The sequence below is a fragment of the Zootoca vivipara genome, chromosome 12 (genome assembly GCF_963506605.1).
Source record: "Zootoca vivipara chromosome 12, rZooViv1.1, whole genome shotgun sequence".
NCBI lineage: Eukaryota > Metazoa > Chordata > Lepidosauria > Squamata > Lacertidae > Zootoca > Zootoca vivipara.
In genome coordinates, this window is record NC_083287.1 from 59,111,341 (window position 1) to 59,125,734 (window position 14,394).

The window sequence follows — 14,394 nt, forward strand, 5'->3', positions numbered from 1 at the left end:
GGGGCAAGGCAGGTGGGAGAAGCCTTGGCCTGATGGCCAGCACAAAGCTCAGGATTTTCCCACTTTTTAAAGTGCCCCCAGGAGAAAGTAGAGTTTTAGTCACTGTCCCTCTATGCCCTCTGTCACATTCACATGCCCAGAATATCCCAGACTTCGCCTCCATAGAAACTCCATAGTCTCTTGCAGACTCACTGTTAGGACCGTCTTTATGGAAGACAATCTTTATCTTATGCGGTTCCAACGGATCTCCAAAGAGAACAGAGAAGAAGAACATAGCTGCCAAGTTTTCCCTTTTCTCGCGAGGAAGCCTATTCAGCATAAGGGAAAATCCCTGTAAAAAAGGGATAACTTGGCAGCTATGGAAGAAGCCTGCCCGTCTTTCCGTCGATAGGGTTAAATCAAACAGATCTGGAGTCCTAGAGAGGACAGGAAGTAGAGAGGCGGGGCACGTACTCCAGAGCAGAACCCCCGCCCTCCGTGCCCAGCCTTTTCCGGCGTCTCTTCTCTCTTGTCTCCTCCACTTGCTGCCTCGGTGAGTCTCCTCCTCTCTCTTCCCCCTTGGGGTGCCTGCCTGGGGGAGAAGGGGGTCCCAGGGCTGCAGGGGGCGGCTCTGCTTCTGAATGGCAGGGGGAGACCCCCAAGTCTGGGAGCAGAGGGTCCTGCTGCCCCCCCCCAAATTCCTCTCTGGAGCTCTGCTCTTCCTTTGCATCCAGGCGCTGCTTCCTCTCTGGGTCTGGGGAGGAGGAATGGCCAGAATCCCCCTTGCAATGGGGGAGCCCCTGCCAGGCCCTCCTTCCCCCTGCCAGGCCCTCCTCCAGATCAGCTCAGGTCTCCAGCCCAGAGCTGAAGGGAAGCCTCGTGCCAGGGTTCAAAGGAGCTGAGCCTCCTTCCTGGAGAGGAGAGGATGGGAAGCCGCTTTAAGGACCCCAAGATCTTGTCCTTAGGGGGATGAGGCAATGCAAGGAGGAGGAGGAGAGGGATCTGGGTGGCAGGTCTGCAAACTTTTCTCTTTCAGATCCCAGAGTGAGCTTTCAGGGTATTAGAAAACAATGGAGTTGGAGACACTTTTCTGAAGGGAATTGAGACAATCTATACAGAACACATGACAAGCATGATTTTAAATAATACTCTATTAGAAAAACGTAAGACACAGAAGGGGACATGTCCTCTTTCCCGCTTTTGTTTCTACTAGCCCTAGAAGTATTAGCATGAAGAAATAAGATATAAAAGGAGGTCAGGGTGGGGCAACAAAACTACAAACTGAAGGCCTCTGCAGATGATGTGGAATTATCTTTAGAGGAACCTCTTCGTAGTGTCTTTGAAGCAATAAGACTATTTGGAAATGCTGCAGGTTTTAGAATAAATAGGGGGGTGGTGTGCATGCACACAAAAGCTCATACCAAAATAAAAACTTAGTTGGTCTTTAAGGTGCTACTGAAGGAATTTTTTTTATTTTGTTTCAACTCAGACCAACACGGCTACCTACCTGTAACGAAAGGTGTGAGTGAAAAACATGGATGTGCAGTCAAAAAATGAAAGAGAGAGGGGGGGGGATTGGTGATAAAGAATAAAGTGAAATAGATTGGAGTATGCTTCACAGGTAAAAAAAACCCAACCCTTATATATTTCAAGACAATTATGTTAAAATATGGAAGAAGAAGAAGAAAGAATTTTGAAACATGGGGAAGAATGGAAGTTTCTCTTTTATAAAAATGAATGATTAGCAAAACGATTGCTGCCATCTGACAAGACCGGGCAGCCGGAGCATCAGAGTGGCCTCGCTGAGAGCCCCACACTCCTCCCGCAAGAGGAAATTTGCCCGCAGCCCAGACCCCAAAGGAGTCCCTCTGATTGGCCTCTCTGGCGCAGGGCCAGGGCAGCGCAGCGGGAGGGGTGCCCTGTCTTCGGGGACCAAGGAGCAGGCGGGGGGTGGGTGCTGCGCAGGCAAGCAGAGCCATGGGGTATTTCCTAGCTCAGGGGCTGCTCCCCCCCTTTGCTCGCCGAAGACTGGAGCCCAACACTGAGGGCTTCTCTCAGCTGGCAAGGAAAGACTCCTGCTGTCAGAATCCCTCTGGAGAGAAGCTTCTGCCAGACAGAGCAGACCAGACTCAGCTCCATCAACCCTTCCTGCATTGCGGGGGTTGGACTAGATGACCCTTCTTCTCTCCCAGCATGACCCCACTCTCTGTTCTCTTGCTGACTCTCCTGCAAGACAGGAGAAGCAGCCTCTTTTCTCTCCCTCTCAGAGTCTGGGCCTCATGGAGCCTCTCCCCTTCACCCCCCTCTCTGGCTCCAATACTTCCCTGCTGGTCCCTTCTGGGATTCCCATAATACATCTCCAGAAGCATCCTCAAGACATCATAGATCTGTCACAGAAAGGTTGTGGTCTCAGGTAGAACCTGAGCTCCAGGCTTGGCCCCACTCTTGGGGCAGGATCTCACCGGTCATGGGGGGTTATGGGGGGCTCACTGACCCCTCCCCTTATGCCTCACTTCCCTGGGTCCTAAATGCCATTGGAACTGAGAAGAATGATACAATGATGTGACTTCTTTGTTGTTGTTTAGTTGTTTAGTTGTGTCCGATTCTTCATGACCCCATGGACCAGAGCATGGCAGGCCTTCCTGTCTTCGACTGCCTCCTGCAGTTTGGTCATTTGTGTTTCTCCAGGGGCAGGATAACATCTAGGGCAGGAGAATCCCTGCAGGGCCTCTGAGGCTCCCTTTGCTTCTTCCTCTCTCCCAGGACCCTGCAGCTTGTTTTGGCTCCTTGACTCCTCAGGAAGGATGAAAGAGACAGATCCTGCAAAGCTAGCGAGGATGGAAGGGGGAAGATGGACGGTTGACCTGGTCAGGTTGTCTCCTGCATCCCTCCCCACAACCTCTGAGCATTCCCTCCCAGGGACTTCTGAGAGATCTGGTGAGTTCCAGGGGAGTGGAGATGCGGACATGGCTGGATGGAGCTGGAGAGGTATTGGGGCTTCCTCAGCTTGGGAGTGAGGGGAGGCAGGCAGGTGGATGGGGACGGAGACGGGGAGCACCTTTTTGGGCTCCTCCACCTGCCTGCCTGCGCCTTTGTCATCTGAGCTGGGAATAGATCACAGATCCCTGGCGAATGTGAAGGGACAACGGGTCTCTAACACCCAGACAGAAGTTCCCACTGTTCTTTCAGCAAAAGCGGGATGAAAACCTCCAGTTTCACAAAAGATAGGGCTTGGCTTTGGGTTACCTCAGGGCACTTTATCTAAAGCCCCTCACCACCTTCCCACCAGTGGGATTTCCCTCTCATGGATCCCTACTGCTTTGGTTAGCCTTTCCCTCGGGAAACTTTGTGGCCTTCTTGGCTTCACAGACCAGCCCTTAGTATGTCAGAAGTACTTTGAACTAGCTTCCTCTCCTGACCCCAGGGAAGCTTGGTTCTCTTATTAGTCACACAACTGGAGGAACTGACACACTGCTGGAGTCAATGAGCGTTTTGGCACATTTTAAACTTTATTTATTAACTTGAGAACATGGATTTCACTGGTAACTTACAGCGCATTCCTCTCATTATAGGACACAGACTTAATACAGCGTTTCCTCCCTCCAAACCTAACCTCCTCACTCCCCACACTCCCTATCCACCTTCCCCAACCGACTCCCCCTAACGGTTATCCCTCTTTTGTTTTTAAACATAGTCTAGTTTCACCTCCTGGAGAACTGCCTATCATTGGAGGGATAGTTTAACCCCCAATGCACCGGAGTCTTCAGCAAGCACTAATCCGCCACAGCTCAAAATGTCTAAAACCAGTACTGTGATCTGAATGCCGCACCAATGTCAGAAAACGTACAGATCCATTGCGCAGCACTAGAAGCCACAACTCTTAGCCACGACTGAATGCAGATGGGGTCTCCGTGTGTTGCCTTTTTCTTTACTTTTTGGAATACCTTTTAATTTGCTTTTTAAAAAACAAGGGTAATAGGAATAATATATTAAAGGATAGAAATAGGTAGACTGAGTCTTCTCACATGATTTGTATATCTCAAAAATAGCAGAATACATTTGCCAGAATATTTATAACATGGTTCTTCATTAGTGGTCAGTGTATGAGTTCTGAGTTCATGAATTGCTTTAAACTGAAACAAAGAGCAGAAGCAGGAGAGAACAGAGAACATCCAACATCGCAGAGCCAAATGCCTAGTCAGGAGCTCTTTTGGCAGAGTTAGCATGGCTTACGCTCTAATTAGCTTCTGTCTTCATTTCAGATGGTGATGAATTGGAAGGGAAGAACAAGGGGGACCACAAGAGAGTCCACATGGCAGAGAAGTCAGAGTGTGGAGAGAACATCCGTCAGAGCTCCCAGTCCACCTCCCATCAAAGAAAATCCTTCGTTCAGAGGGATAGCCTCACTTCACATGAAAGAGCACAGAGTAGGGAGAAATTGTATCAGTGCAGAGAATGTGGGAAGACCTTCAGTCGGAAGGATAAACTCACTTTGCATCAAAGAATTCATACAGGGGAGAAACCCTATCAGTGCTTGGAATGTGGAAAGAGCTTCATTCGGAAGGATAGTCTCACTTCCCATCAAAGAATTCATACAGGGGAGAAACCCTATCAGTGTCAAGAATGTGGAAAGAGCTTTCGTCTGAGTGCTAGTCTCACTTCCCATCAGAGAATTCATACAGGGGAGAAAACCTATCAGTGCCAAGAATGTGGAAAGAGTTTCAGTCAGAGGCATAGTCTCACTTCCCATCACAGAATTCATACAGGGGAGAAACCCTATCAGTGCTTCCAATGTGGAAAGAGCTTCCGGGAGGGGACCAAGCTCACTTACCATCAAAGAATTCATACAGGGGAGAAACCCTATAAGTGCTTGGAATGTGGGAAGAGCTTCCGGGAGGGGACTAAGCTCACTTCCCATCAAAGAATTCATACAGGTGAGAAACCCTATCAGTGCTTGGAATGTGGAAAGAGCTTCAGTCACCGGCAGAGTCTAACTACCCATCAAATAGTTCATACAGGGGAGAAACCCTATCAGTGCTTGGAATGTGGGAAGAGATTCAGTCAGAGAGCCAATCTCACCTCCCATCAAATAATTCATACAGGGGAGAAACCCTATCAGTGCTTCAAATGTGGAAAGAGCTTTCGTCTGAGTGCTAATCTCACTTCCCATCAGAGAATTCATACAGGGGGGAAACCCTATCAGTGTTTGGAATGTGGAAAGAGCTTCAGTTACAGGCAGAGTCTCACTTCTCATCAAAGAATTCATACAGGGGAGAAACCCTATCAATGCTTGGAATGTGGAAAGAGCTTCCGGGAGGGGACCAAGCTCACTTCCCATCAAAGAATTCATACAGGGGAGAAACCCTACCAGTGCTTGGAATGTGGAAAGAGCTTCAATCGGAATGATAGTCTCACTTCCCATCAAAAAGTTCATACAGGGGAGAAACCATATCAGTGCTTCGAATGTGGAAAGAGCTTCAGATATAGCTCCAATCTCACTTCCCATCAAAGAATTCATACAGGGGGAAAACCCTATCAGTGCTTGGAATGTGGAAAGAGCTTTCGTCATAGAGATGCTCTCACTTTCCATCAAAGAGTCCATATAGGGGAGAAACCATATCAGTGCTTCGAATGTGGAAAGAGCTTCAATCGGAAGAGTAGTCTCACTTCCCATCAAAGAATTCATACAGGGGAGAAACCCTATCAGTGCCAAGAATGTGGAAAGAGCTTCAGTCACAGGCAGAGTCTCACTTCCCATCAAATAATTCATACAGGGGAGAAACCCTATCAGTGCTTGGAATGTGGAAAGAGCTTCAATCGGAAGAGTAGTCTCACTTCCCATCAAAGAATTCATACAGGGGAGAAACCCTATCAGTGCCAAGAATGTGGAAAGAGCTTCAGTCAAAGTGCCCATCTCACAACCCATAAAATAATTCATGTAGGGCAGAAAACCTATCAGTGCAGAGAATGTGGAAAGAGCTTCAATCGGAAGGATAGTCTCACTTCCCATCAAAGAATTCATACAGGGGAGAAACCCTATCAATGTTTTGAATGTGGGAAGAGCTTCAGTCAAAGTGCCCATCTCACTACCCATCAAAGAATTCATACAGGGGAGAAACCCTATCAGTGCTTGGAATGTGGAAAGAGCTTCAGTCACAGGTCAAATCTTACTACCCATCAAATAATTCATACTAGAGAGAAAAAGTCTCAGTGTCTGGAATAATCCAAGTTCTTCGTAAAAAAAAACCCAACGAAGGAGATCCCACCCCCTTATGAGGGAGTTCCTTTTCACTGTCTGCTGTTACTATCAGAAAGTTCTTCCTGATCGTTAGGAGGAATCTCCTTTCTTGTTACTTGAATCCACTTGCTCCATCTTCCATGGGAAATCACTATAGATTGAGGAACAAATAATTATTATTCTAATTGAAATCCCCATAAGACCATTTAAAAAAGAGCCTAACTATAGATTATTGACGGAAACATTTTGTTGGGAATATCCAGAAGGGATCTTATTTATTTATCAAGGAACAAAACTAAGAAGTGTGGAACCAATGAAGGCAAGTTCTTTTGTGAGAAAATATAAAAAAAGACTTTGGAGAATTAGAGGAAACACAACGAACAGAAGTAGAAGAAAAGGAGGTGGGAGAGGGAAAGGAGTAATGGGACAAAAGAATTAGACATTGGGATGGATCTGAAAGTGCTCTTGTGGAACATAAATGGATTTAGGAATAAAACCAAAAGAAACCAAATAGTACACATCTTTCTTAAACAAAAGTTGGAGATTATACTGTATTGTAGAGCTTTTTAACTCTCAAATTCAGGTCAAGTTCAAAAATAATTCCAAGTTCAGGTCAAGCTGAAATTAATTTTAAGTCAAGTTCAAAGTTTTAAAGAGCTGTTAACACCAGATTGGTATTTAAATTGTTGTCATTTAGTTGTTTAGTCGTGTCCGACTCTTCGTGACCCCATGGACCATAGCACGCCAGGCACGCCTGTCTTGCACTGCCTCCCACAGTTTGGTCAAACTCATGTTCGTAGCTTCGAGAACACTGTCCAACCATCTTGTCCTCTGTCGTCCCCTTTAAATAGCTTTGTATAATCCACAACCCTTGTCGCCCATTAGCTGCCTTTAACTCCAAAGGGAAAATAATCCACAAGTTTTCCACTTGTAAAGGCTCTCATGCATAAACTGCCACAGACGGGAGTAGACTTCCTTTAAATCTTCCCGTTTTTACCAAATTTTAAATGATTATAAATACTTCTCACCTTAATGATCGGCTTGAAGTTTTTGGATAAGTAGACTGCTTCAAAGGCTGATCAGAAGCTTTGCTCCGTGGAGTCGCAATGTTGCCTAACCCGCCAGCTTTTTCGGCTCCCCGCTCCCTGTGTTTCGACACGGAGGCAGAGAAGAGAGCCCACCAAAGTGCCGTTGTGGGTCGCAGGACCTCTTGACACCTCAGACTCCCTTCCGAGACTTTCTTGAGGGTACGCATCACTCTCACGCTTCCCCCTGGTCCTCCACAGAGCCGAATCTGAACACGCTCAAATTGAGCTGTCAGACTCTCCGCCCACCCACCATTTCGCGGCTACCCGGAAGTCGATGTACTGGGACTTCTGACAGGAGAGGAAAGGCAGTTGCCCCCACAATACAAGGCCTACCAGGACGTTTCTGTGAGGAGGCAGACCAGCTTGGCCCCCTCCCCAACCTTATGACTGCAAAATAGACCTATTACCAGGGGCTCAGATGCTCACCAGTCATCTATACTCCACGTCAGAGGCAGAGCTGGCTGCTCTGAAGGCGTTTCTGGAGAAGAATGTAGCATGAGGCTTCATTAGACCACCCAAGGCTCTGGGAAGATCCCCTGTTCTATTTGTGAAGAAGGGAATTTCTGAACTTCGACTTTGTGTTGATTACAGACACGTGAACAGGATTATGTTGCCAATCTGCTACCCCTTGCCCCACATCGGGGATTTGCTCGAGTGGGTGCAGTCTGCAAAGATTTTCACAAAGCTGGACCTAAAGGGGGCTTATAACTTGATACATGTGAGGGAGGGAGATGAGTGGAAGACAATGTTCTGCACCAGGTATGGCAGCTTCGAATACTTGGACATGCCTTTGGGTTGCAGTTGGGGACAGCGATGTTCCAGGCATTCATCAACCACGTGTTAGACCTTCTTATCTACTCTGAGAGCCCAGAACAGCATGTGCAGCCTGTGGCGGAGGTGCTACAGAGGCTGAGAGAGCACTGACTTTACGCAAAGTTGAAGAAGTGTAAATTTCACATCACAGAAGTAGAGTTTCTGGGTTATTGTATAATGCCGGGAGGAGTGCACAGCACATGGATCCGGCCAGAGTGTAGGCGGTGGTGTCATAGAAGGAGCCCCAAAACAAGAAGGATCTGCAAAGGTTTCTGGTGTCCATGAACTACTATTGCAAGTTCGTGGCCGGGTACTCCAGGCTCACGGTGCCCCTCCCTGACTGCTTGAGGGAAAAGAAACCTTATCTGTGGACAGCAGAGGCTCAGCAAGCGTTTGAGTGACTCAAGGCCATGTTCGCCGCAGAGGAGCACCTAGGCCACGCCAACCCCCATAAATCGATGGTGGTGGAGAACGAGGCCTCTGATAGGGCACTGGGAGCTGTGCTGCTTCAAGAAGACCAAGTTGGCAATCTGCGCTCATGCTCCTTCCTTTCCAGGAAATTACCTTCTTCTGAGCAAAACTACATCATCTGGGAGAAAGAGCTGTTAGCTATCGGAGATGCATTTGAGGTGTGGGGGCATTTCCTGGAGGGTGCACAGCATCAGGCACACCAAAACCTAGAGTTTGGGCAAACAGCGAGGCACCTCAACCAAAGGCAAATCCGGTGGGCGCAGTTCTTTGCCAAGTTTGACTTCAGAGTGCAATATGTAGCTGGCAGTCAGAACCAGGGAGCAGGTCCCTTTCCAGGAAGCTGGAGTATCAGGGAGGAGAGCCGGTTCCCGTGTCTTTCCATATCCTGAAGCCAGAGCAGCTGCAGTTAGCGGCCATCACAGCGGTGGAGGCGACTGAGTTCCGACGGGAGACGGCTGAAGATGAGTTCTCTAAAGCCAAGCTAGAGGCACTGCTTAGGGATGCAGGCAGTGCCAAAGGGTTCGAGTAGAAAGATGGCTTGATGTATAAGGGAGAGGCACTCTATGTCCCAGAGGGGGAACTGCAAGCCAAGGTCCTAGGGCAGTGCCGTGATAACCCTACAGCTGGACATTTTGGACAGTCTAAAACCCGCTACCAAGTGATGAGTTCACCTCACGATTTTGGAAGACTTATGCAATTGCTCAAGATAGAGGTGTATCTCACTTTGGCAAGGCACCCATAGATGAATGGGGAATCAGAGAGGACTAACGCCATGTTGCAACAGTACCTTTGGTGCTATGTGAACTATCAGCAAGATGACTGGGTGTCCCAACTGCCTTTGGCGGAGTTAGCGTACAACAATGCCCTGTATGAGTCGACTCGCTAAACTCCCTTCTTTGCCAATCATGGACGTCATCCACGCACCTTTCCTTCACAAGAGGACAGACTGTCGGTGCCTGCAGCTGAGGAATTTGTGCAGGAGATGGAAGCACTGCATAGTTTAAGGGAGCTTGTTTAAGTTGGAGAGTTTAAGTTGGACTTGACTAAGGAAGTGTACAAGAGAGGGGCAACAGGGTGCGGAGATAAGGGTGGGAGACAAGGTGTGGCTATCCACAAAAGACCTGCCCCAGAAGGGTAGATGCCAGAAGTTGGATCCTCGGCAGGTGGGGCCCTTTGAAGTGATAGGAACAGATCAATCCTGTAACGTTCCGACTCAGGTGGCCAACTTCCATGATGTTCACAGGGCATTGGTATCCCCAGTGGTTCCTCCTCACCCTTACCAAGCCCCTAGGGAAGCACCCCCTCCCCCAGTGATAGTGGAGGGAGGAGTTTGAAGTAGCGCAGATTTTGGACTCCCGTTGGAACAGAAGGAGGCTACAGGATCTGATAGAGTGGGAGGGGTATGGCCATCCCAAGAGATCCTGGGAGTTCACTACAGATGTTCATGCTCCTGAGTTGCAAAGGGAGTTTCACTGCAACTCCCTGACAGGCCTAGACCCAGTGGGTGGAGGTAGGAAAACGAGGAGGAGAGCCTTGGGGGGGGGAGTGGTGTTAGGAACCTGGCTCCCCAGGACACAGTAAGCAAGTGAGCTTGCAGATGAGGCAGAAGGCTCAACTTTCCTAGCTAACACCCGGCAGCTGCAACCCCCCTCCCTCTCTAGACCTGGCACTCCGGTATCAGGGGGAGGGGGAAGACAGGCCAGACGAGGGCAGTCTGCCAATGGGTTGGATAACTGGAAGCATTATCTAAAAGAAGAGCCACTTAACACTTAACCTGAGGCATCGCTGTTGGGCACACTTCCAGGAAGAACTGTCAGGGAGGATTCGGAGGAGCAATGGACAGAGGAGGCGGCAGAACAGGGGCTCAGGGATGCTGAAGAGCCTTGCAACCGCCCAGAGACAGAGGAAGTGGAGGCGAGGGTGGAGGAAGGGCTCAGGAATGCTGAATGCTGAAGAGCCCTTCAACTGCCCAGAGGCTCAGGAAGGAAGCTCAGACTCAGGAAGGGAGGGGGCTTTCAAATCAGCACAAACAAGAAGGGAAATGAAACATAAGGATCAAATACATCTCATGTGATTCCCACGTCTACTTTGTTGGCAGAGGAATCGTAGGATGCCACTCCCTGAATCTGACTCAACGGGTTCGGACACGTAATTCTGAACTGTAGCTGATTCTTGTATATATGTAATAAAGACTGTAGGTACCAATGCTGATGGTGCCGGAGTGTTAATGCGAAGGGGAAACACCACCTTTACAACAACTAAGTCAGTAGTGGACTCATCAGATGGCTTGAGAGATGTTTTGGTGCTTTTGTAATCAGCGGTGTCTGTATCACTACTAGAATCTGCAGCAGCACCACCATCGCCAACACCATCAGAATCACCTTCACCATCAGATTAATTACCTGCATCATCAGAAATGGGGTGACACTGAAAAATCCCCACATTGTCCCATTTCACATTGCATTTAATGCTCCGAGTCAACCTTATTATTTTGATATCGGACATTAAAACATAATAAGCACCTTTCTCATAACCAATAAATATTCCATGCAAACCACGTTTGCTCAGCTTGTTGTCCTGAGGTGTATGAACCCGGACATCTAAACCAAATATTCTGAGGTGATTGATGAAAGGCTTTTTCTGGAATAGCGTTTCATAAGGAGTACAGCCTATGGCTGATGGAACCTGCGATTGTAGCAATAAACAAAACAGTTTAAAGCTTCTCCCCAAAAAAGGGTCTGGCAAGTTGGCATCATGCAGCAAAGTTTTCATACCTTGTTGCAGGGTCTGATTTACCCTCTCACAGAGACCATTTTGCCATGGGGACCTGGGACATGCATTTTGATTTCAGCCAGAAATCGTTCAAATTCAGTTGAACAAAATTCTCCCCCTCTATCTGTGAATAAACATTTCACCTGTGTATCGTGCACATTTTTCAGCCATGCGTAGACATCCTTAAACCTGGAAAATGCATCACTGTGGGTTAAACCACAGAGTCTAGAGCTTGCTGATCAGAAGGTCGGCGGTTCATAGAATCATAGAATCATAGAATCATAGAGTTGGAAGAGACCACAAGGGCCATCCAGTCCAACCCCCTGCCAAGCAGGAAACACCATCAAAGCATTCCTGACAGATGGCTGTCAAGCCTCTGCTTAAAGACCTCCAAAGAAGGAGACTCCACCACACTCCTTGGCAGCAAATTCCACTGCCGAACAGCTCTTACTGTCAGGAAGTTCTTCCTAACGTTTAGGTGGAATTTTCTTTCTTGTAGTTTGAATCCGTTGCTCCGTGTCCGCTTCTCTGGAGCAGCAGAAAACAACCTTTCTCCCTCCTTTATATGACATCCTTTTATATATTTGAACATGGTTATCATATCACCCCTTAACCTTCTCTTCTCCAGGCTAAACATACCCAGCTCCCTAAGCCGTTCCTCATAAGGCATCGTTTCCAGGCCTTTGACCATTTTGGTTGCCCTCTTCTGGACACGTTCCAGCTTATCAGTATCCTTCTTGAACTGTGGTGCCCAGAACTGGACACAATACTCCAGGTGAGGTCTGACCAGAGCAGAATACAGTGGTACTATTACTTCCCTTGATCTAGATGCTATACTCCTATTGATGCAGCCCAGAATTGCATTGGCTTTTTTAGCTGCTGCATCACACTGCTGACTCATGTCAAGTTTGTGGTCAACCAAAACTCCTAGATCCTTTTCACATGTACTGCTCTCAAGCCAGGTGTCTCCCATCCTGTATCTGTGCCTTTCATTTTTTTTGCCCAAGTGTAGTACTTTACATTTCTCCTTGTTAAAATTCATCTTGTTTGCTTTGGCCCAGTTGTCTAATCTGTTAAGGTCATTCTGAAGTGTGATCCTGTCCTCTGGGGTGTTAGCCACCCCTCCCAACTTGGTGTCATCTGCAAACTTGCTCAGGATTCCCTCAAGCCCATCATCCAAGTCATTGATAAAGATGTTGAACAAGACTGGGCCCAAGACAGAACCCTGTGGCACCCCACTAGTCACTACTCTCCAGGATGAGGAGGAGCCATTGATGAGCACCCTTTGGGTTCGGTCAGTAATCCAGCTACAAATCCACTGAATGGTAGCATTGTCTAGCCCACATTTTACCAGCTTCTTTACAAGAATATCATGGGGCACCTTGTCAAAGGCCTTGCTGAAATCAAGATAGGCTACATCCACAGCGTTCCCTTCATCTACCAGGCTTGTAATTCTGTCAAAAAATGAGATCAGATTAGTCTGACATGACTTATTTTTCAGGAACCCATGCTGACTTTTAGTGATCACAGAGTTTCTTTCTAGGTGCTCACAGACTGTTTGCTTAATGATCTGCTCTAGAATCTTTCCTGGTATTGATGTCAGGCTGACTGGGCGGTAATTGTTTGGGTCCTCTCTTTTCCCCTTTTTGAAAATAGGGACAACATTTGCCCTCCTCCAGTCTGCTGGAACTTCGCCTGTTCTCCAGGAATTTTCAAAGATTATTGCCAGTGGTTCTGAAATCACCTCTGCCAGTTCTTTTAATACTCTTGGATGTAGTTCATCTGGCCCTGGAGACTTGAATACATCTAAACTAGCCAAGTATTCTTGTACTACCTCCTTACTTATTCTGGGCTGTGTTTCCCCTGCTGAATCATCTGCTCCATATTCTTCAGGTCGGGCGTTGTTTTCTTTCTTGGAGAAGACTGAGGCAAAGAAGGCATTGAGGAGTTCTGCCCTTTCTCTGTCCCCTGTTTGCATTTCACCATCTTCTCCTCTGAGTGACCCCACTGTTTCCTTGTTTTTCCTTTTGCTACGGACATACCCATAAAAGCCCTTTTTGTTGCTTTTAACCTCTCTGGCGAGCCTGAGTTCATTCTGTGCTTTAGCTTTTCTGACTTTGTCTCTACACGTGCTGGCTATATGTTTGAATTCCTCTCTGGAGATTTCCCCCCTTTTCCATTTTTTGTACATATCCCTTTTAAATCTTAACTCAGTCAAAAGTTCTTTAGATAGCCAGCCTGGCTTCTTTAGGCACCTTCCATGTTTCCGTCTCATTGGTATTGCCTGAAGTTGTGCTTTTAATATCTCCCTTTTAACAAACTCCCAACCATCATGAACTCCCTTCCCTTTTAGTATTACTGTCCATGGGATTTCACCCAGCGTTTCCCTAAGTTTTCTGAAGTCGGCTTTCTTAAAGTCTAGAATTTGGACCTTAGTATGCTTGGTTGCTCCTTTCCGCTGGATAATAAACTCCAGAAGAGCATGGTCACTCCCACCTAATGATCCTGCCACTTCTACCCCACTAACCAAGTCATCACTATTGGTTAGGACCAGATCTAAAATGGCTGATCCTCTTGTTGCTTCTCCCACTTTCTGGACAATGAAGTTGTCTGCAAGGCCAGTGAGGAATCTGTTTGACCTTATGCTCTTGGCTGAGTTTGACATCCAACAAATATCAGGATAGTTGAAATCCCCCATTACTACTATCTCACTTCCTTTGGAATGCTTGGCCATCTGTTCCAGGAAGGCATCATCTGTGTCCTCAGTTTGGCTTGGGGATCTATAGTAAACTCCCACAATGAGATCACTGTTGTTTTTCTCTCCCTTAATTTTGACCCAGATACTCTCAATTTGGCTTTGAAGTTTTAAATCCTGGATCTCTTCACAGGTATACATATCCCTAACATATAAAGCTACTCCTCCTCCTTTCCTGTTTGGTCTATTTCTCTTAAATAGATTGTATCCCTCTATTACTACATTCCAGTCATGAGACTCATCCCACCAGGTTTCAGTGATGCCTATTATGTCATATT

General features: G+C 47.3%; 1 protein-coding gene across 1 annotated transcript; it reads left to right on the top strand.

Moving 5' to 3' along the window:
* Positions 1 to 234: 234 nt before the first annotated feature.
* LOC118092035 (zinc finger protein 883-like) lies at positions 235 to 11,787 on the top strand. The gene is made up of 3 exons (XM_060280494.1): positions 235 to 532; positions 2,743 to 2,916; positions 4,242 to 11,787. The coding sequence occupies exons 2-3, from the start codon at positions 2,784 to 2,786 to the stop codon at positions 6,200 to 6,202; spliced, it is 2,094 nt and encodes a 697-aa protein (XP_060136477.1). The 5' UTR covers positions 235 to 532; positions 2,743 to 2,783; the 3' UTR covers positions 6,203 to 11,787.
* Positions 11,788 to 14,394: the final 2,607 nt, after the last annotated feature.